General features: G+C 36.3%; 1 protein-coding gene across 2 annotated transcripts; it reads left to right on the top strand.

Moving 5' to 3' along the window:
- Nucleotides 1–114: 114 nt before the first annotated feature.
- Nucleotides 115–6235, top strand: insig2 (insulin induced gene 2). 2 transcript variants are annotated; one of them, XM_016487502.1, is made up of 6 exons: nt 115–236; nt 3561–3866; nt 4054–4178; nt 4543–4709; nt 4909–5008; nt 5794–6235. In XM_016487502.1, exons 2-6 carry the CDS (start codon nt 3620–3622, stop codon nt 5833–5835), a joined length of 681 nt encoding a protein of 226 aa, XP_016342988.1. In that variant the 5' UTR covers nt 115–236; nt 3561–3619; the 3' UTR covers nt 5836–6235. The 2 variants fall into 2 exon arrangements, with proteins under 2 accessions (XP_016342988.1, XP_016342989.1); XM_016487503.1 differs by lacking the exon at nt 115–236 and adding an exon at nt 371–452.
- Nucleotides 6236–24455: the final 18220 nt, after the last annotated feature.

The raw sequence follows: 24455 nt of genomic DNA, 5'->3' as shown, positions 1-24455 counted from the left end.
TGCAAATGAAATCATAATTTGATCCCAAATCTAAAAAACGTTATGAAGCTTCACTAAATATTTTCTGTATTACGTCACCAGCGCCCGCTCTGATTGGCTGCAGAGGCAGCGCGCGATCAGCGGGGCGGAAGTCCAGCATTATCCGCGGGGAAAACAGGAAGAAAGGTCTTCCTTCGATTAGGACTTTAACATCTCAATTCAGAGGAAGACAGACAGTTCTTTAACGCGTTAGCACGGTGAGTGAGTTGTGACATTGTATTAGTCATCTATTACAATGAAGTTAATAAGTTAAGGCGTTTTGCATATGAACTCTGCTTAAGGTAACGTTATTCCCCCTCCCTGGGTCACAAACTACGAGTCTAGCTGTATTACGGTGTTTCGGAGAATTCATCAGCTTCGACATACTTTGTGTTCACTGTGTCCTTTATTAATGAATCGCAGTCGTTATTCAGGTAAACGCGTTTGAGGTCTGTTTACATTGTAAACGTGGTGAGTGCTGAAAGGCCTCCTGCTGCTGTGGCCTTTGGTCAGCCTCCTTTAACAGCTAGAGATATTTAACTAGTCCTGCCAAGTTACCAGGGATTTTTATGCTGTGTCTAATAAGTGTTTGTGTGTCAGAGGTTTTTTTTAATCTAAAGTGATTTACAATATAGATATTATAGATAATACAAGCCTCGCATTATAATTAAGGGTACCGTTCAACAAAAAAGTAAGAAAACAATATGCTTCCTCAGTAAAATTACTATTGGTTTCAGTTTATACAGTCATGGGCAAAAGTTTTGGCAGTGACATAAATTTTGTGTTTTGCAAAGTTTGCTGCTTCAGTATTTGTAGATTATTGTTCCGCGTGTTTCTATGGTATACTGAAAAACAATGATAAGCATATCATAAGTTTTAAAGGCTTTTATTGGCAAAAAAATATAATGAGTCAATATTTACAGTGTTGACCCTTGTTCTTCATAACCTCTGCAATTCGCTCTGGCATGCTGGATATTAGCTTCTGGGCCAAATCCTGACTGATGGCGATCCATTCTTGCCTTATTAGTTCTCGGAGTTGATCACAATTTGTGGGCTTCTGCTTGTCTGTCCACTCGCCTTTTGAGGACTGACTTTTCTCCATTCTGTCACCGATGGAGGTTTGGTTCCTTGTTGCTGTCGCCTCTGGCTTGCTTAGTTGGGGACACTTAAAATCCAGCGGTATCGTCGACTTGATTGCACAGACACTATTTAAACTGAACTGAGCTGGATGATGACAGCACTGAATTCAATGATGAACTGCCTTTAACTGAAAATTGAGTGTTTACTATTGTCTTTTTGCGTTATTGACACACTATTTTAATATTTTGATACTGTAAAGCTGCTTTGACACAATCTGTATAGTTAAAGCGATATATAAATAAAGGTGACTTGACTGACCACAGGTTCTCTATGGGATTGAGATCTGGGGAGTTTCCTGGCCAAGGATCTAAAATTTCAGTGTAATGATCTTCGAGCCTCTTCTTTATCACTCTTGCTTTGTGACATGGTGCTACATCATGCTGGAAAATGCTCACTCTCATTTATAATCGCGGCATCGTCTGATAAAATCAACATGCATCTACACTAAAGAACGGCTATGCGGTTGTTTTGGCTAAATTACTTTTTTGTCTCATGTAGCGCACTACCTGCGTCTGAGTAACAAACTAAAAAAAACAACAAACAAAAAAGTGCAAATTTCAGTCTGTCCTTGATGTTTTTCTTGGAGAGAAGTGGCTTCTTTGCTGCCCTTCTTGACACCAGGCCGTTGTCCAAAAGTCTTGGCCTCACTGTGCGTGCAGATGCTCTCACACCAACCTGCTGCCATTCCTGAGCAAGCTCTGCACTGGTGGTGACACGATTCTGTAGCCGACTCCTCAGGAGGAGACTTCACACTTTCACATGTGCTGCTGATATGATTCTGTAGCCGACTCCTCAGGAGTCAATTAATGTTAGCTGGTCAATTTGTGTCAGGATCAAAACTTTTTTTGGCCAATTAAGCTTTTAGCAATTATTTAAAATGCCTCTGATCACTCTAACAATAATCTAGAAACAATGTGAATGAACACCACAACAGCTTAAGCAGCAAACTTTGCAAAACACAAAATTTATGTCACTGCCAAAACTTTTGGCCACAACTGTATATTCTGTCAGTGTAACATAACTGCTATTAGTCAAGCTTAATCGTTAAACCCCATTTTGGTAATACAAGGGAATGGATGTTTCCCTAGTCAGTTTGTCAGCTATGTTACGGACAGACTCTATGCCACTACACACTCTGATTAAGTGCTACACTTGTGGCTTTAAGGAACACGTGTATCTATCTAACGCTTCTTTTATCTGTTCTGCCATATGTACACTGATCTTTAAGAATCATATTTATGCAGAGACCCATGTGATATTTTCAATTTTTAGAGATGTTATGCAAAATGGCAAATCTCCAACCTGTGTGAATATAAATTATAGCCTGAAGCTATAATTAAAAAATATATATATACAATATTTATTTTATATAAAATACAAAGTTTTTTAATACAGTACATTTTCTTTACAGTAAACAAACTTCTAGAACTTTTTTTACACTTTCTTTTTTTGAAATGCGTTCACTTCAGCAATAATCTGGTGATTGTCATCTTTTAAAGGAGACCAGCTTTTGTGTGGTAACTATTGCAGACATTGTTAGCTCATGGACACACTCCTCTAACACATAGAAGGTTAAATTATGAGATATATATATATATATATATATATATAAACTACGGCAGACAATTCATTGTCATCAGTGGAGGCAGTCATGATGACTTTGTAATTCAAGAAATGGCTCTAAAGAATAAGAACAAGTTAAATTTATGTAAAATCATAACAATGTTCCCAACATAGTTGATGGCCAATTAATATACTTTGACAATATTGTAGTTATTGTAGATAAAATATTGAAGAAAAAAATGAGGACACTTATGTATTATACAATATGTGTTCAAAATGTCCACTACATAAATATGCTGGTCAAATAGTCTTGTGATAAACCTTTTTTATTTGCAGGGGGTTGTTTGGTCAGTAACATAGTTGACAGAACTTAAGCAAAATAAAATATTTTCTTAAATTAAATTTTAATTTAATAAAAAAAAAAAAAACTAATTTATTTAGAAATAGTTAAGAGTTAGAAATAAATGTAATAATTTTGACTTATTTTTTATTTTATTCATCATTTTGAACTCAAGACCCACTCACTTCAAAAACAGACAAAGAGTGTAATTTAAGAGGCATCAAGGCAGTTTCTAGCAAACGGAAACATAAGGTGCACGCAGTATTTGTATGAAATTGTAATATGCTTTCCCATAATAGATAAAATGAGGAAAAATGAAAAAAGCCATGAAATGTAATCTCAATTATAGAATGAGTAATATGTCAAATGCACAAAACCCCATTCTATTCACAGGTACGCAAATACTGTTTGGTCAATATAATTGTTATTCTGAAATCAGGTATGTCTGGGTTTTGGGATTATATGAGCATCATCATTATTATTACCTTCTCTTTTCCAGGCATGTGATGTCAGCTGACAGCAGCAGATGTAGCTGACATCCTTCTGTCACAGCGGCCAATGGCGGAGGTTTCGGCACTGAGCAGTGGTGCTCTGATGCGCCGCGGGCCCTACATCAGCATGATCACCAATCGGACCATGAACGTGCTGATCCGTGCTGCCGTGCTCTTTATGGTGGGCGTGTTTCTAGCGCTCGTGCTGAACCTGCTACAGGTGCAGCGTAACGTCACTCTCTTCCCTCCTGACGTCATCAGCAGCATTTTCTCATCCGCCTGGTGGGTTCCTCCCTGCTGTGGAACAGCCGCAGGTACACAAACACACACACGACATGTTATTAGTAAGGAAACACAATTATAAGCAGTGTTTGGATGAACTGCTTCCGTCATGCAAAATGATAACAGAGGATTCTCACACAAATGAATGCTGCTGTCATTCCCAATCTATGATGACATTGCATGAGACATTTAATTGAATGTCACTCTTCTTTTTTTCAGCGTTGATAGGTTTGCTGTACCCCTGTATGGATCGTCGTCTGGGGGAGCCGCATAAGCTCAAGAGAGAGTGGTCTAATGTGATGCGCTGTGTGGCCGTCTTTGTGGGTATAAATCATGCCAGTGCTGTATCCTTCTTGTTCTTGACCTTCTCTAAAAAAGTCATTCCGTCAAGCTGCAATAAATTACCGCTATTTATGACTTATTGTTTATATCTTAAAGTCGCCATAAAACATAGGTGAAAAATCACAATTGGGAATTACTGATGTATTTTATGTGCATCTAAAATAGCTTTTGTAAACAACCGACCTTATTACAGGCTTTTAAACAAAAACTCATTCAAAAACCCAATGACATCAGGACAATGGAACCAGAAATGCTACCTTGTTTCTGGGTTTTGGCCTACAAAAATGCATCATCCCTGCTGCACTCGATTGTACAAAAACGAATTGCTCTTGTACGACTTGTTATCTTTAACACTGTTGCCAACAGAAGGTGGACTTTGCCAATAATGTGCAACTGTCATTGACGCTGGCTGCCCTGTCTGTCGGCCTGTGGTGGACGTTCGATCGTTCACGCAGTGGTTTTGGGCTGGGAGTTGTCATTGCAATACTTGCCACACTGGCCACCCAGCTACTGGTTTACAACGGAGTCTTTCAGTGAGTTTCATACCCACCCTGTTATAAGTCTGCACAATGTAGTTACAAGTATCACCAAATGACAGAAGTAGTGTGTTAAAGCCTGTTCACGCCAAGAGCAGTAACTATAAGATGCACTGCTTACACTTGCATCAATGCAAGCTTGTTTTGCTTGGATATTTTGTTTGGTACTTCACTGTCCATGTGTGAATGTGTGCAGATATACCTCCCCTGACTTCCTGTACATTCGGTCCTGGCTGCCATGTATCTTCTTCGCAGGGGTAATAACTGTGGGGAATATTGGACGACAGCTAGCTCTGGTAAGCTCTTGCATACTTTCTCACACATGATCACACTTATAAACTCTGTTCCAAACCCTAGTGAACTTTGAACTGATTTAACACTACTGGGGTCAGTGAGTTCTTTTAGTTGTTTTTGTTTTTTTCAAGGATTCATTAAAAGTGACAGTAAAAACATTTATTTACGTTACAAGATTTATATTTAAAATAAATGCTGTTCTTTTAAGGTTTCTATTCAACAGCGAATCCGGTTGTAAAATATATGACAGTTTCCACAAAAATATTAAGCAGCACAACTGTTTTCAAAATTGATAATAATTGATTAAAACATTTCTGACGGATCATGTGACACTGAAGTCTGGTATAATAATGATGAAAATTCAGCTTTGCAACACATGAATACATTTTAAAATATATTCAAATAGAAAACAGTCATTTTAAATTGTAATAATATTTCACAATACTAATGTTTTTACTACTTTTTTTTTAATCAAATACAACCTAACAGTCTTCTTTCAAAAACACACAAAATAAATAAATCAATCAATCTTGCCAACCCAAAACTTTTTAACAGTAGTGTAGGTTAATTTGCTGGGTTGTGTAAGGTTTATTTATTTTTTTATTTTTTTATTTATAAACTCATTTATTTACAAAGCTATATATAAATAGCACGTTTATTTGCATAACATTAAATGTTTTTTTTTTTTTTTTTCAATTTTGGAAAGTTCTCAAAATTGTGAAACGGAGTTATGTTGCCTTTGAAACACTATGCATTGCATTGATTTGTGTTTCTTTATTTGCTGCAGTACGAGTACAAAGTCAGTCAGGAAAAGACCCACCAGGATTAATGAAGAATCCTCTGCACACACGGGAAAATCCAGGATAAAGGAGTGAGGAGTCAAGCAGGAGCACCATGACTGACAGAGCCAGCCATCATTGAGGAGGAGCTGCTCTCTGTGTCTGAGGATGGACAGTGTTATGATCTGTTTTCTGCCTCCTCAGGCGCTCAGGTTCTCTAAGTGTGTAACAGTAAGATATCATGTCGTCTACACACTCTCATACTGTCTTCGGCAGCACTGAAATACTACCAGCTGCTATAAAGTGCCAAACTGACTGACTGATCAAACCGCATGACTGGAGGCAAAGCCTGGTGTGTACAAGATGGACAAAATATTGACTGAATATTTAGATGCATTACATGCAGACACAAAACTGAATCACAAGGAATTTTCTATATGATCTTCCTACTGTCGTGGCCTCCATCCTCTGTGACGGGTGGAGGAGAGTCATCTGGACAAAGCACCATCATTGGATCTCATTCGTCATACAGAAAAATCACTTCTCATTAGAAGTAAGGAGAGTAATATAGAGTATTATGACAGGGCATCAAATCTGTTGCATGTCACTTTGTTAAAGGGCTGCTCACTTCTGCGTTGTCTCAGATCCACCACTAGTGGGCATTAGAGCATAACTGACCCGTCACCCTGTATTTGTAGATGCAGTGCTAAACACACAAAAGACATCATATTTTATAACAGACTAACCAGTGTGCTGTGTTCATTAGGTGGGAGGGGAAGGTGGGGGGAGGTTCAACAAGGTGTTGATTATTGCTTTGATTACAACTTGAATATTTTATTGTGATGCATTCCTCGTTATAACCAGATCATTCCCTGCTAGACCCGAAGAACTCAGTTTTGACTGAAAGAAGCATCCCTTCGCTCCAGAAATCTCTTCAAGGTCTGATATAAATAGTTGGCTTCAGAATAAAATGAAAGTGATTCTTAATGACATTCCATTGATTATTACCAAAGCCTTAAAATAACAGATATATTGGAGCTCAAAGTAAAGAGGATAGAACAGGCAAACCACCATCTGTGCACTGATTTTGGATAAATTAAGGGAGGTTTTTTTTTTATTATTGGGGGGATATTTTATGAAATGCTGAGTAGAATGCAAAGTAAGTGGGATCAATATGGTTTAAGTGTTACAATGAGATTTGACAACTTAATTGCAGACTTGCAAGAGTAATTGTACAGTTTATATGTGACATCTGAAAGCGAGCATTTTGGGATGTTTTGTCATTCATGGGCGATTACTTGATCCACGGTTTGTATTTAACCACATTTACTGTTTTTTGAAGTTAAAGTTACATGTTTGTTATTACATCTATTAAAAGAGACTTTCTTTGAGTTTATTTTCTTTAGTTTTTATTATAATGTGTTTGCATTGTTTTTCTTTTGCTTTTTGAGGCTTTTGTACAATCACAGAAAGTCATTTCAAATTCATTCAGTTAGTAAACAAACCGATAAAAAATTATACTTCAATGCAATTAATGCATATAAAATGTATAATCAGTGCTTGGTAGATTACTGATTTCAAATTCCATGACAAAAATTGGAGTTATTAACATAATCCATTACATTACACATTTTAGTGTAATCAGACTGGTTTTAGATTACTTTTGACCAAACTCATTTATCACATTGAATTAAACAGTATAATCTTGAACCATATTGGTATAAATGTACAAAGAGAAAGAAAATGTATTCCATTCGTTGTTATTAGAGCCCGGTCTCATGAAAATGCATATAAATAGTACGCCAAATAAAAACGAAAACTCGTGGTATTGATACGCAAAAATGGACTTTGACGTGCATATGATACACGTGTTTGGCGTGCATATAATACCAGTTTTCGCGTGCATATGATACGAAATTTGTTGGCGTGCATATGATACGCAGTTTTCGCGTACATATCATACGCATCTACCCCACAACCCTAAACCTACCCATCGCGTAGCATATACACGCCAAAGTCCATTTTTGCATATCAATACCACGAGTTTTCGTTTTTTTCTTTGGCGTACTATTTATACGCACTTTCATGAGATCGGGTTGGTTATTAACAAGATGAAGAGCATTAAACGGTACATTGTGTCAAGGTTTTCCAAACGTGTTTGTAAAAGAACTGCTGGGGGTTTGCACGTTTAAGGGAAAGCTTAAAAGTAATTAAATCATAAAAATGTAAAACTAAAAAAAAAAGCATTTTAAAATAACAATCAAAATAAAACACTAACATAGATTAAATATTTTATTTGTTTTCCTGCATGTCACGTGACCATTAACCGACGTCAGAGAAACGTGAACATGCAAACGTGTTACTTGGTTATTAATTTATTACCTTACAATCTCTGGAGTACTTCAAGTAAATATATTAGGTAAAAGAGTTACAGCTGTCAAAAAAGTTTGGGAATCCCTGCATTGCATGCAAATAATAAATAACATGAATTTGTGCATTTAACGTGTACTGAAGACATAGTAATGCACGGTTAAATAACCCACTGAGTGATAATTCAAATAAAAATTAATGTGTTCCGCAGTAGTTGATGCAATGTTGAAATGTTGAGAAAAATACTTCTTAAAATGTAAATGATTTTTGTAAATCCAATGGTCAAATGCTGTGTGTCCTCATAGCCAACCTGACTAGTAACTGTCCACAAAACTGGAAGACTTTCTGAATGAATATAAGCAGAAGGCTATTTTAGAAAAAAAAGAATTAGGGAGATTGAATAAATTATGAATAATTAATTGCTATTGTGTCAATAATATGTAATCATGTAACCAATAAAAAAGTAACTGTTAATCTAATTACAGTACTTCATTTTTGGAATCTGATTACATAATTCAGATTGCATGTAATCAGTTACTACCCAGCACTGAATCTATTCGATGAATTTTAGATGTTAGACATGCTAGGCTTTTGTTGTCATAGACCTTAGTCAGGGTAGCGTCATATATAATTTTGAAACCCCGGATTGCACAGATCGCTATTGGGAATGACTGAATTTTACAGAGCAACAGTAAATGTGACCGCACCTAAAGACAGGGAAAACCCTAAAATAACGCCTTAAACCACTGAGTTCATATAACCTGTTCGGCTGTTTAAATACTGTAAGTTATGTGATTTTTAATTAACTTTGGCTGCGCCAAGCCCATGACCTAACAGCACATGACTTGCCAAATACTATTATTATATTAAGAGCACAAAAGAGGCATTTGCACAGCAAAAATAGTTATATTGCCCTCAGAGAGCAGGTTTTTGTGACATAAATGTACAAACTAATAACAGTTTTAATGAACTGTAATTAAAGGAATGGTAATTGTTGGATTTTTTTGTCGGTTCTGCTCAATGCCTGCTGTGACAGACATGTTTGACACTGAAGATAAGTTGTTTTTTTTGTAATATTATTAGGTCCAAATGATTTATGGGAATTCTGAGAAGGTTGTTTAATATGATACACTGTGTTAAATAAAGCTCGGTGTACTACACTTTTATCGATGATTAATGATTCTCTTCCCACATAAGTGAAAGCTGAAATTACCAATATTGTGGTGATCTAAGGAAAATGGCTTAAAAACATTCTACAAATATGCGTTTTAGAAATGTTTACAAAGGGGATAGAAAATATCATTGACTGAAAGCAATGGAAAGTCCTCAACGTGACATAAAAATAAGTGTGTGTGTGTGTGTGTGTGTGTGTACCTGGTATTTATCACGTTATGGGGACCAAATGTCCCCACAAGGATAGTAATACTAGTAAATTTTGACCTTGTGGGGACATTTTTGAGGTCCCCATGAGGAAACAAGCTCATAAATCATACAGAATTAGTTTTTTTGAGAAAGTAAAAATGCACAAAGTTTCCTGTAAGGGGTAGGTTTAGGTGTAGGGTTGGTGTAGGGCAATAGCACATACAGTTTGTACAGTATAAAAACCATTATGCCTATGGAATGTCCCCATAAAACATGGAAACACAACATGTGTGTGTGTGTGTGTGTGTGCGTGCGTGCGTGCGTGTGTGTGTGTGTGTGTGCGTGCGTGCTTGTGGTAGCAGATTTAGAGGGTGATGTTCATGGCTGGCTCCTCCATATCTCAGTCACACACTGACTGCTGTAATCCCACTTACGGGCTGTGTGCGTTTAATCGATTTGACTGTGTCAGTAGGCTATGTGTGTGGTCTCATGTAACTGCTCAAAGCCTGAACAACAGGCTGTTAGTGTCATCACTAACTCTCCAAGGACAGTTCTCTGGCAAAACTATGACTTGTGTCTCACACACACACTCTGCCTTGTTCTGTAAAGGTTAATGCAGAAGATCTGCTTTAATCCATTCTGCTCAGTTCCAGGGAGTGTGAAGGAAGTGTGAACCAGTGCTTTCACCCACTGATCTCACACACCTGTTTGCCATTTATCTCTCCTCTTGACTTCTGAATTCTGACTCCTTCAGCTGAGATTTTCATTTTCTGTTTTTCACCAATTTGAAGAATGTATCAAATTGAATGATGAATGGAAGGACTGTTTTGTGCTACAAGAAGGAACTCACCAGTGTGTTTGGATATCTGTACGTGAATTTTCTATAAAGGCTCTGAGAATATTTAACTACAAGACACCTAAGATAAGACATTTTAGCTAACATGATGAAAGGGGAGACTTATCTCTCTGTGGGATGATTTGTAAATATCAATTTCTGTATAAACACAAACCTTAAAGGGATAGTTCACCCCAAAATTAAAATTCTGTCATCATTCACTCACCCTCATGTCATTCCAAAACCATAAGACTTTCCTTCATCATCACACAAATGAAGACATTTTTGATATTCTCTTATAATTTTCCATCCACTGAATTTTCCAATCATCTAAACATTTGATGCATCAAAAAGTTAATTAAGACCTTATAAAAAAGCAATCCATATGAATCAAGCAGTTTAATCCAAGTTTCATGAAGAGAAATGATCGCTTCATATGATGAAGAGATCAAATGTAGGCTTTTATTTATAAACACTGATCAACACACATACATGGCGCTCATCAGATATTATAAACATGAAAGCTTGACACATGACTCACGAGAACTCAAGCAAGCATGGTTGAGCTTCTGTGTTTACCATATTTGATGAGCTCTATGTATGTGCGCTGATCAGTGTTTATTTCAAGGTAATGTCTTCTTTTTCTGTAAATAAGCCCTATATCTAAAACTTATTTATTTATTTACATACATGTACTTATTTATATGCATGTATTTACATTAATTGACAAACACTGTAATGATTTTTTTTCAAAGTAGTAATTAAAACCAGTTATTGGAGTATGTTTTACAAGAAAAAGCTGTTTTTCTACTTGGAAAATGTCACACTCTAAAAAATGCTGGGTTAAATACAACTCAGTGCTGGGTAAAATAGGGACAAACCCAGCAATTGGGCTGTTTTGACCCAGCGGTTGGGTTAAATGTTTAACACAACCTTCTGGGTAGTAACCCAACCGCTGGGTCAAAACAACCCAATTGCGGGGGTTGTCCCTATTTTACCCAGCACTGGGTTGTATTTAACCCAGCAAAGCCCTAAACATACCTGATCCAAACATACAGGACAATCCATCATTCCTCATTCCTTACAAAGCATCTCTCAAACGAATAATGAATATAGATGTGTGTTATTCACTACCTCTCGGTGCAAACACTGGTCTTGATCTGTGCTCACTCTGATCTCCAGACATCAGATCTGTGCTCCTCTACAGTATCTGAGCACTAAAGGCTGCTTAGACACATCACACATTTGTACAGCGGGATTGTTTTCCTCTCGGGTGCCCGTCTGACGGTTGCTTCTGACTCCTGACCGTGAAAGTGTGCTGTTAAATGAACACTGTAAGAGAGCAGCAGGTGCATGGAGATTGACAGGAGGCCTCGTTCTCCTCGCTACGCGACTGATCACGGAGGGGGTGAATCTGAGGAGTTAGCTGAAAATCTCCTGCACTGGAGACAGTGTGTATTTCTAATGGGCTTACAGGGGCTCTGAAGTGGAAACGAGCAGACATGAACGATGCAGGCTTGCTCATTATGAAGGATCTGAACAGCCATGACACATTCAGAAAATGTGACAGTCAGGAAAGATAATGCATCATGATATATTCGTTGAATCACTCTACCCGTGTGAAAATAAAGTGCACTTTAGCATACTGCACTTAAAAAAAGAGTATTTATTACAGAAATAATATGCTTTAAAAGTATTAAAATGTAATGCTATTTAAATGTATTATAATTTAAATTGATATCAAGTTCAATTAGCTGAACATTAGAGTGCTTTCTTGACACTCTTAAGCAAAACTTAATTACATCTTTTTATGTAATTTTACAATTTCTTCTGTTCTCTTTGAAATATGGTTAAAGTAATGGTGAATGACAAGCATTTACGGTGAACTAAAATATATTTTAATGACATTTCTATTGAAACTTGTATGTCATGTGTTTAAACATATTTGTAATTACACATTTGTAATGATGAAGTTGCAATTTAGTACATTTAAAATAGATTAACTCTCTTGTAGTGTAAGTACACTTAGGTTGCCTTTTATTTCATTGATATTATTGCCTGCAAGTACAGTTTTTTTAAATATATGTATTATATTTGATATTTATATTTGTAGTGCATTACACGTGCATGTTAAGTACAACTAAGCACACTTATTTTTAACATTGGTAATGTGATAGAAGTGACACACAGTTTTAAGGACATTTAGTACACATATTTACAAAATGTACCACCAAAAATGCTACAGCTATTGTTACTACTTTGGGCATGTACCATAGCATAACCGTGCTATTCTTTAAAGTACTGTAAAGTGTGATGTAAAACCATGGTTCATAGTATATAATATGAAAATACCATGGTATTACCATCTAATACCATCACTGGACATGCAGCCACAGTACTTCTGTGTACTAACAGTTACAGTAAAGTACCGAAACACATACCATATCATACTTTTTTGAACATGTTACTACCATCGTATTTTTGAAGTACCTTGGAATATATAAATGCCCTGGTAAATTAGTTATCATTCAGTATCACTGTATATATGGAAGTGCCATATAGTAAATCCCTGAAGCAGGGCAAAACCATAGCATTTTTTTTTTTCACTTTATTTTATACTGAACGAGTACACTTTATTTTAAGAACCAATTCTCACTATTAACTAGTTGCTTGTTTGCATTACTAGCATTTTGGCTATTTATCAGTACTTATAAAGCACATATTAATGCCTTATTCTACATCACCATACTTATGATCCCTTAATCCACCCCATACCTAAACTTAACAACTACCTTACTAACTATTAATAAGCAGCAAATTAGGAGTTTATTGAGGCAAAAGTCGTAGCTAATAGTAAATCATCATCACGATAATGATATAAGGAAGAATACGAACACCGATAGATGACAAGACAACACCACAGACTGAGGCACACTTCATTAACACTAGAGAGCGCAGATCGACAAGACAAGCAAACTTATTTAATTTGAACATGTTGTCTTTTGTAGTGTCTATGTGCTGTACTCACACACACACACACACATGCACACACGCACACACAGCAGCAGGTCAAAGGTAAGTGCTGTTTCTGATTTGCTCCAGATGCAGTCAGAAAGCATTTTACTACTGTTTTAAGAATTCACACACACATGAACACATGATCACACTTCATCTTTGTGTCCTCATTTGAGCCTGCTTTGTTCAAGTTTAAAGCAAAGACTTTAATCCAACCACAAGTTATATGTCATCTTTTGGGCTTTATTGCTAGCAGTAGTCTGTCTGGATGCTCCACCTGTGACATGCACAGACACAACCACATCACACTTAACATTCCCTCTGGGCAGTGCAAATAAATAAATTAAAATGCCCTGACTCCAAGACTAAAATAAATCATTTGAATAAAAAAAAAGGTTGACAGATTTTTTTTTTTTGATAGAAACAATCTTGCTGCTACTATTAGCATCCTCCAAGAGGATTCCATTTTCATTATACAATAAGTGTTATTGTTCTGATAAGCAGAAGGAAACATTGTTATTTTTGTGTTGTACATTTATTACTGGCATAATTAACAAGATACTGAACAGAATATTAGCCAGTTTGGATTTAAAAAATAAATAAAATTATGTATATAAAATGAAAAATCCCTGTTTATTCCTTTGCTCAACCTTATTATGCTCTGATATTTATCACAATATCACATTTTTTTCACAATTATTTTTTTTCTTATGTAGTGATGTATTGGTCAGAAAAAAAAGATAATGGCACAAAAACACAAATATACTAAATATGGTGTAATATTATTTGCTGGTTAAGAGCCTTATTACACTTTTTAACTGATCTTTATCCCAAAACATTCTGAATGTAATACAATACATTTTTGAAAGAGAAATATCAGTTTTTGTAATTATAATGTAAGACTTATTACAAGGCAGATTTAAGTGCACACGCGTGAGGACAGAGGATTCTGGGTGCTGTGTAAATGTCGGACCGGATGAGGGCGGGACTCCAGGTGTGACTGTGCCTGTGGTGAATGTGTCATCACTGCTACACTATTGCTTCTCGCACAAATGTGCGTCTGAGATGGTGTCAGTGTGTGTGTATGTGAGTCTTTTACATTTTTAAAATGTTATTTATTCTTGTGATGAACAAGAGGGTGGCTAACCACACACTGATCCACTCAAGACTGGAAAAGTTTACAAAAACATATTTTTTATTTTATAAATTGCACCGTGCAAAAAGCGCAAAGTGCAAGTGAATTAAAAACAGATGGACACGAGCAAGCAAGCAAACATTTCAGCACATTGCTATCTTCAGTGCTCACTGAATTCTTGTGATCAAAGCTGAATTTTCAGCATCATTACTCCAGTCTTCAGTGTCACATGATCCTTCAGAAATCATTCTAATATGCTGATTTGATGCTCAAGAAACATTTCTGATTATTATCAATGTTGAAAACAGTTGTGCTGCGTAATATTTTTGTGGAAACCATGATATATTTTCCCCCTCAAGATTATTTTTCAAAAGAACAGCATTTATTTGAAATAGAAATAATTTATAACATTGTAAATGTCTTTACTCTCACTTTTGATCAATTCCATGCTTCTTTGCTGAACAAAAGTTTCAGTTTGTGAAGAAAAAGAAGCATCTTATTGACCCACAACTTCTTAATGGTAGTGTATTTGTGTGTGTGTGTGTGTGTGTGTGTGTGTGTGTGTGTCCTAAAACACCCAGTTCATTTAATGGCATTATAAGACAACCTGGCCACCAGTGTCTAATGTGTAGAAATGTGTGGATTTCTCTAATGAGTCTGAGTACAGTAGATAGATGACTCTGTTGTGATAGGAGAACCTTCATCACTGCAGGCCCAGAGCAGGTGCCTGTTGGGTCAAGGTGCAAGGGTCAGGACCTCAGTGTGAGTCCGGTCAAATAACTGGTTTTAAACGGTGCGGCATCCACCTGTCCAAAGGTCAAAGGTCATGGGTAGCTAGGCCACCAGCAGGAGCTGACCAACCACACAGAGATTGTGGGAAAGAGAGCAGACAGACAGACAACCTAAATACAGTCGCACACTGCTGTCACAATGCACTGTACATGACCTAACTTTGACTAACTCGCAGCTAACAGTCAAACTATGGAACAAACACACACACACACTCGGCTTGTGCAGTGGAAACTCACTGACTTTTGATCAATTTTATTTATTTATTTATTTATTTTTTAATTTACTAAAAGTACAGATTTTCAAAACTCTTTTGATCATCATCACAGCAGCTGTTCCTGGAAAAAAAGACATTTGTAATGTAATTTCCTCATACATGATTTCAGACAGAGCAAACCATTATTTTTTAAAAGGGAGAAATGACAGAACATACTGAGAGTAAATGGTACAAACTAAGACAAGTTTAGTATTTTCTCACAAATAATAATAATAATAAATCAGGTTTTCAAAGTCAACTTGAAGAAATATATATATATACACCAACAGGCAAACAAAAAAGTGAAGAACATTGATTCAGTCATCCATTTCCTCAGGAATAGCACTTCTGTTTAATGAGAATATGGAGAATATGGAGAATATGTGGAGAGTGTGGTTTCTCCTGCTGTTCTTGTTGAGCATGCTTTAGCAGAGTTTCACCCACAGTGTATCTGACACAACATGGCAAGACCTCTGCATGTTTAGGAAGTGAGAAATCCCTCTTCTCTTTCTTAAACTCTGCAGGAGGGAGCGAGAGAGCGAGAGAAAGAGAGACCTTATTGAAGAGTACACAGAGCGAGACGTCTAGACTGCCAGTCTGAACACTGGGGCACCTCCCTTTGTCCCCTGAGAATTTCTCTGAGCAATGCTGTAGCTAGCATCTCTGTCTCTATACATGCAAGTGTGTGTATGTGGGTTTCTTTATCCCGGCGATCTTTTGACAGTGCCTTGCCACCCATAGTCGATGGTTTGCTTCAGTTGCACTACCAAGGACTGAAATGCTCCAGGAAAGCTGTTTTCATGCTGAGCTAATCAAAATGACCACAGCTTATCACTGTTGAAAGTCAAATTGTTTTGTGTGCCATTGAGAAGGTGATTAGCTACACCCGATTTAGTTTGTAGTCCTTTTTCCAACTCAGTGATTCTGTTTTTTTATTTTAATTTTTTTCTGGCATGTTGGTGTTCTGTCTTTCACTTGGATGTTATAAGTTGCACTGAGTAAATACAGCTGGATAAAACAAAAACTGTGTCCATTTCATTTCAGGCTGCAAAGCAGCAACATGTGATTATATTAAAGGGGTGATATTACATACAGTTGCTTTTAAGTTATGAATAATAACAGTAACCATTTATTTTAACATTTACTATATGCATCTGTTTATGTATTGTGTGTCTTTAAGCATATATGTTGTCTGTGTCAGGTGTCTAATGCAGAGCAGGTGGGGGGTGGGGTGGGATTGTGAGGTCCCTATTTAAAACAGATACTGAACCATTTCCTAATAAACCTTTCACCTTTAACCCTATTTAGGTCATATTACTCCAAGCAACTGCAGTCACTGCCACCCACAGAAGCTAGTGCTAACACATTAACATGCTAACACAGCTACTGCAGATGCATGTACTTCTACTGAGGTTAGTGGAATCAGATTCCCACAGCAGAGCCCAGCACAGATAAACAAGTCCAGATGGTCCTTAATAAATTTCAGCTGACAATCTTCCTATCAAACCCACAACTGCATGGAAAATTAAACATTCTTTATTTTAACTAATTAATTGACACCACTATAGAATGCATCGATTTAATTAAGGAATTTTAAATAGTATGGTTTAAATGGTTCAACCTGTTGCAACCTGTGATAACCAAGTTAGGTATAATTTCATTATTAATGAAATTATAGGCCATTCGAAGTGTTGCTAAATTTGGGCACATTCTTGTACTGAGTTATTCTGGCAATAGCCACCTTCGTTGAATGTGATTTCTTTATAGATTTGCTCAAGAGCCAAAGAATATGAAACAGTGGTTTGTACATTTTTGGCCATTGCAGAGATTTACCGATTGACTGAGATTATCCTGTCTTTCGAAAATTCTAAAATCACTATAGAGTAGGTCTGAATTGATTGATTGATTGATTGATTGATTGATTGATTGATTGATTGATTCATTCATTCATTCATTATTTTTGAATGGTTGACCAGACATGTTCTTCATGAGTGTGACTGAAGTATCAGGCTTTTGTCATGAGTTCAAGTCCAGTCTAAAGTCTTCCAAAGCCAAGTCTAAATAAAGCCTCAAGTCAAAGTATTTTGTCACATGTCAAAGTCAACACTCAAATGCATTTTGTTAGTTTTATTTATGCTATAGGTTAGCATAGGACAATTCATTTAAAAAATATATATAATAAATAAATAAAATTGTTTTGAGCCATTTCCTTGATCATTACAAATACCATCAAAAAGTGGGTTTTGAATTAAATCATCATTTTATCTGTAATATGAGTAAAGTAAAATAATAATAATAATAATAATTTAAAGGAATATGTAAGACAAAACAAAACACAAACAAACAAACACAAATATTTTATTGTTTTAAGTTTACTCAGTTTTAAGTTTACTCAACTTCAGGCCATCCAAGATGTAGATGAGTTTGCTTCGTCATATGAACTGATTTGGAGAAAGTTAGCATTTCATCACTTGCTCACCAGTAGATCCTCTGCAGTGAATGGGTGCCGTCAGAATGAGAGTCCAAACAGCTGATAAAAACATTTCACAATCCACAACACAACTTCAGTCCATCAGTTAACTCCTTGTGAAGCCAAAAGCTGTGTGTTTGTAAGAAACAAATCTATCATTAAAAAGTGTTTAACTTCAAACTGTTGCTTATGGCTAAAATACGAGTCCAAAGTGAACAATATCCATATTGCTTTCTCCAGTGAAAAAAAGTCGTCTCGTCAGAATCAGAAGAGAAATATGCACAAATATGCAAAGCCAAAACAGTCTTAAACAAATTCTGATGTGAGAGAAAAATGGGGATGGACATTTTCACTGGAGGAAGCATTTTTATGAATCATGGACTCATATTTTGGCGACTGTTTGAAGTTAAAACACCTTAATAATGGCTAACATCTAACATATTGGATGGCCTGAGGGTGAGCAAAATGTCATTTTTTTTTGGTGAACTATTCCTTTAACTGCAACTTCAGTGCATATCTTTGTTAATGTCATTTTTTAGCTTTAATTGGGGTTCACAAAACCTTTGATGAACTGTATGAATTAGATGTAAGGTACTTGTAAGGAGTTTTGAGTGTGTAACTCAATGGTCAGCTACAATCTTGGCAATGGATTACAGTCATCGGGGCCAGTCTTACTGCTGTGGTTGGAGGCATTATAGACAGTTAAGAATCATATGCTTCAGTAGGACTGTGGCAAAATATGTGTCTGTGATTTTTTTAGAAAAAATTGATTTAGTTATATGTCAAAGAGTCAAATTTTTAACAGTCCTCAAAAACTGATGGTGGTTTCCTCTATTGATTACATTTTGGATGTGCGTCTGTGTTTCATTCATTTGGATGAGTATAAATGGCTCATCTCATTAGCATATGAAAGCAGGCATGCTGGTGTAGGAGGTGCTGGTGAACGTGTGTGTATGTGTGTGTGTGTGTGTGTGTGTGTGTGTGTGTGTGTGAGTGTGTGAGTGTGTGTGTGTGTGTGTGTGTGTGTGTGTGTGCAGCAGATGGACTCTGACTGCTGACTTTTGACCCTGTCGTTGTAATGAGGGCTCAGAGACTGGTGTAACATCGTGTTTCCATTATATGGAGTCTCCTCTAAGCACACAGATTTGGAGTGAGAGGTTAATTAATTCATTTCAACTCATAATTATCCCATTAACCTCTGTAACGCTACTGAACATCAATTAATTTCTTTATTACCTAAATCGTTTACTATGACCAAGTAATCATTGCAATTTGAGTATGATTGATTATTATCATTTAAGCAATACACAAAAACCAGATATTCTTATTCACACTAATAAACTAATGACCAACATGCTAACACAGATGGCATATATATATATATATATATATATATATATATATATGTGTGTGTGTGTGTGTGATATGATTTTGTATTTATACAACAGTTAAATAAGAAGTTAATACTGAGTAACTGACTTGTTAGGCACAATATACCTAGTTACTTTGTTTTTGGTCCCCCAGTGAGAATAGCTCCAAGCAAAGCCAAAGCAGAAATAATTGTTCCAATATGTGAGCAAAGTGATGTTTTTTGATTCCAGAATGACTCAGGTTTTTGGATAAATCACTCACTCATGCCGCCATCTAATGGCGCAACAAGGTAACCTCCATAAAGAGTCACTTAAAAATCGCCACCACTTGCAGTGCTGATATACAGTCCGTCCTACAGCACTAGGACTTTTCACAGTTTGTGTCACTCTGCTTGTCTGGGTTTGTGCGGTCTATATAGTCAGAATGTGCAGACATGTGACTGTCTTTATGGGAGAGTAATTTGAATCATTCCACTTCGTTCAAAAATGTTGATTCATTCAGGAACAAAACACAACTACTGTTGCACGGAGATGCAACAGATGATTCTGCCTTGGCTTCATTTTCTTTGATGGAGCAAAAAGTGACAGCTTAACTGGTAATATGACTCTTAAAGGTAAGTTACTTAAGTTGTTCTTGCATAAAAGCAATCACACCCGCAATTGTGCTGTTGGTGTGCATAGGCAGACAGGGCTGCTATCACCTGTGCCTGCATGTGGCCTAATTCTTATGGTTCAAACAAAGCCTAGCTGCTAATATGATATTCGGAGCAGCACTCTTGCTCACGTGATATTGCTTACATTTATTATAATAGAAAAATATGAGTTTATATAACTAGTGGTGAACAGTAACAAATTATTTTCGCTTCATTACTGTACTTACTTAATACAGTATGTTGGCTATATTTAAGTATTTTTATTTTGGGAAACTTCTGTGCATTCTAAAGCAACATATCATTCTTTTTAACGCAAGAAAACTAAAAAAACGACACTGGCTTGCAACGATGCACCAAAACACAGGAAATTCTCAGAACTTGAGAGTGTGAGCGACTGATGCCATGAGAAGTTACTAATGCCAAATTGTAGTATTAATTATTGTAAATGAAAATCATATTTGGGTGATGACTGTCAGTTATTTGTTAAATAAAGGGCAAGCTGTATAGGCCCATTGTATGTAGTGCATGAATGCTGACATGCCCACATTTGTCCATAATTTAGGTTACTACACTCTAAACAATGCTGAGTTAAATACAACCCAGTGCTGGGTAAAATAGGGTACCCAGCACTGGGATGTATTTAACCCAGCATTTTTTAGAGTGTATATATAATGCAAATTAATGCCCCAATTATATAAAACACATATGTTTGCATAACATTCTACTTAAAATTTTAACACATTTGCCTCTTGACGTCTGCACAATACTGCACACACGTTTTGTTTTCACTCATTTTCAAAATTACTATATGACTACTGAAACTACTATAATATATCTTGTTATTTTCACTTGTTTGTGCACTTTAATTTCATCAGTAACTTAATATTTTCGTATATAATGCAAGGCACATTTTGGCATATATAAAATAATTAAATGTTTGTTTACTTGCAAATCAAGGCATATTTAATGTCTACATCCAATAATCTTACTTACTGAGTGCTGGCTAGAATAAATAAACATTGTTCAGTCCTTTTTAAGTATATTAAAAAAAAAGTACTTTTTATTTTATTTTATTTTATTTTTTTTTTTACTTTTGCTCAAGTAAAATTGAAAAGTAGTATACTTTTACTGAAGTAATATTTTTTCAGGGTACTTTTACTCAAGTACTAGATTTGTGTACTTTGCCCTTCATTAGGCCTATGACTTATAAAATGTGCAGGCCTAATGAACCATAGAGCGAAAGATAATCTATGGAGGATCTGCTCGGAGCATATTCATCATTTACTTTAAAATGGAGTTCAGTGACTGTTTCCTTGGCAACAGCCTTGCACGTATAGCTCTCCTCTTTCTGAGAACCAATGAGGCGAGTGATTCCATAATGTTCTATTACCCTCCACTCTCCTGATCCTTTTAGCACCAATCATAAGGTCAGAGAACATGTGCTCCCCTTTTCCTGATCTCTCTTACACATATATCAGCTGATGGCAGGAAAACAATGACAAATGGAGTGTGTGGGTCTCAGTAAAGCCATTTCAGCTGTGCTTGTGGACAAGACTTGTGTTGTCAGGTGATTTTAGAAGCTTGAAATTATAGTTTGCTTCTTATCGATCATGAATTGTATAGATAACACATAATAATGTGAGTTATGTTCAGGTTAAACATGTTTATTGGAATGTCCCCATAAAACATGGAAACACAACATGTGTGTGTGTGCATGTGTGTGTGTGTGTTAGAGTGTGATAGCCTAAGGCAGATTGTATCTCTCGCTCTCTCTATTTTTTTATATTTCCACAGGAATAACCCCTGTCAGTGTGGATGTGTATAATGAGTGTGTATGCTTGTATTATGGATGATCCCTGTCATGTTGCTCGGTTAGTTATTCTGGTTGACCACTGACTGTCTGATAGCATCTGAACTGTCACAGTCAATCCCAGTTCAAGATTTATTACTGCTATCCGGAGCATAGTCTTGTCTGCACTTGGCTGGCTCATCCTTGTCTGACTGTGTTTTGCGTGTCTGTGTGATTTGAGGCCATATGTCCGCTCTCACTCTGTCCGGTCTGAGAAATAATAATAATAGGTAGCTACTGACATCCTGCACACACTGCAATTTAAACCTAGTCTGCTCTGTATCAGTGGTGGATGTCAAAGAAGGAATTTTACTGTATTCTATACAGATGTGATGTGTGTTAAGGTGAGGGGTGGAGACCATTGATTGGCATGCACTAAAAAGTGCTATTTTAGGCTTTTCCGTGCAGAATTTTGTGACAAGAGTTGTAATTCTGGTTCTTTTTTTCTTTTTTGAAGACAATTTAAAGATCCAGATAGATTTGTGTATATGTAGCAAGAATATAATATAGTGAACAGGACTGTATATTAACTTTTTTTGCACTTAGCACTGGTGCCAGAGGTTGAAAGTTTTGTGGCATAGGACAGATAATTGTAGCACAAGTAAACCGATATGTTATATCTCTGAAAACAACCACAAGTAATGCAGACTGCATATCACACAAACAAGTGGCTCTGTCTCACACACATGCTACTGTGGTAAACTTTTTTTTTTTCATAGCACATGTGACGTGTCACACTGTATAGCCCCGGTGCACACTGAGAATAGTTTAAAGGTTTCCTATTTAAGTATCAGAGCAGTGAAAAGTAAAAATATCACCTGTGACTTTTAAGAGTTGTATAATAAATGTTCCACTTGTGGATGTGATTGTCTGGATAAAATGCAAGTCACTCTGTGATATTGGCCAGCTCTAGCCATTTGCCTGGAGGTCAAAGCGTTTATCTGATGGTCAGTGTTATCTTCTGCCAGGATTTTGGCTTTTTGGATGTGTAAATATGTTCAGTGATTGATATGGTATATAATTATCCCCTACAAAGTTGTCCGGTGCTGTTTTATAATACTATCACATCAGACTGTGAGTCCACCAGTAATGAAACCCTTCAGTAATGAGCAAATGATACTCCATTTTCATTAAGTCACTCACTTTTGACAAGTCACCCTGTGATCAGTCTCTAAGTATTTCCTGTATTTTAAACTAATTCCCTCCTGTTATGTTGTAAACTCTCCTCCGGTTCCTCAGTATTTCAACCTTTCATAACCTTTGTATATTGTAAGAATGCACCATTGTAAACAAAAATCCATTGAATAGAAAGTAACTTATTTACAAAGTCCTGTAAAGCTGTTAGAATACATAATTTTAAAACGGATTATTTGTCATCAGTCTTTATTAGTGGGGTTGGCTGTTTCAAACCCTTCTCATCTCATGTTCCTTTAATCTCAAAATACTTCCGCTGTTACTTTAAAATTCTAAATTCAATAAAAGTGATCCATGTCTAATCTAGTTGCCAAGGAGTGGTGAAAATTCCAGATGAGGCAAACAAGCCCTCTGGCACACAGTGTGAATGGAGCAACAACAGTGATACAAGTCTGACAAATATTTCCTTATATGTTAACATCAGAGTTAACAATATTTGTAGGTGTCAGTATGCAACAAAATACACGTATTCGTTTGATTTATCTATATGCTGTGTTAAATAAGTTTTGATTTTCAAAAATCAGAATATACAGTTCTACCAAGAAATGTATTTCATTAGTTTAATTCTAGGTTGTTTATGGTTGCCAAACAACATGAGCAAGGCTACAAACAAGTTGAACAATGTTATATAATGAGACTTCACCACGCTTCTTAGCAGACTTTATCAAGATAGGGAATAGTTTATTGAGTATTATGAATTATAAAAAAGTAATTTTTTGAACATTTGTGTCTTTTGGTGTCCTATCATTTAAATCAATAATTATTGTGATCGTGCAATTGTAAGGTTATACCGTGTAATCTCCTCAAGTTAAGAATTCTAAAATGTTTCACTCGCTTTCCCAGCTAACATTTTTTGGTTATGGTTAGTTTTGAGTAACTTTAATTTTTTATTCCCTGAACTTGAATTATTTTTATTTTTTTTTTTTTTTACATTTACGGAAACGTTCCCCTAACCTATTCATTCATTCATTCATTCATTCATTCTATTTTACAGTAGTGCCACCTGCCAACACCGTATGCTAATGTGCCCCAGCTGTGCCCCAGAGTGTAAGACCTTTTCGCCTGTCTACGCACAAAGTCATGTTTGTTAAAGAAGGGCATAAACCGATTGCCATACATCCATATATCATAATTTATGAATAAAAAGCTTCGTTTTATTAGCATATGAACACATGCTTTGGGCTTTCATTGAGGACCGATGCGCGCGGTGGACCACACACCACGTTGTGACAGCGTTTAAATGCGTTATCCACGGTCCGAGAGGAACTCCATTCCAAAAATACCGTCGGTGGAAACCCAAGCTCCTAGAGACACAGATGGGATATGTGCACGTTCACTGGACGTCACCTGGGGTCCAATACTCTGCACTGGA

The sequence above is a fragment of the Sinocyclocheilus anshuiensis genome, unplaced genomic scaffold, assembly GCF_001515605.1.
Source record: "Sinocyclocheilus anshuiensis isolate Anshui unplaced genomic scaffold, SAMN03320099.WGS_v1.1 scaffold1199, whole genome shotgun sequence".
Taxonomy (NCBI): domain Eukaryota; kingdom Metazoa; phylum Chordata; class Actinopteri; order Cypriniformes; family Cyprinidae; genus Sinocyclocheilus; species Sinocyclocheilus anshuiensis.
Note: the sequence above shows the minus strand (reverse complement) of the source record. Positions and strands in the feature narration are given on the sequence as shown.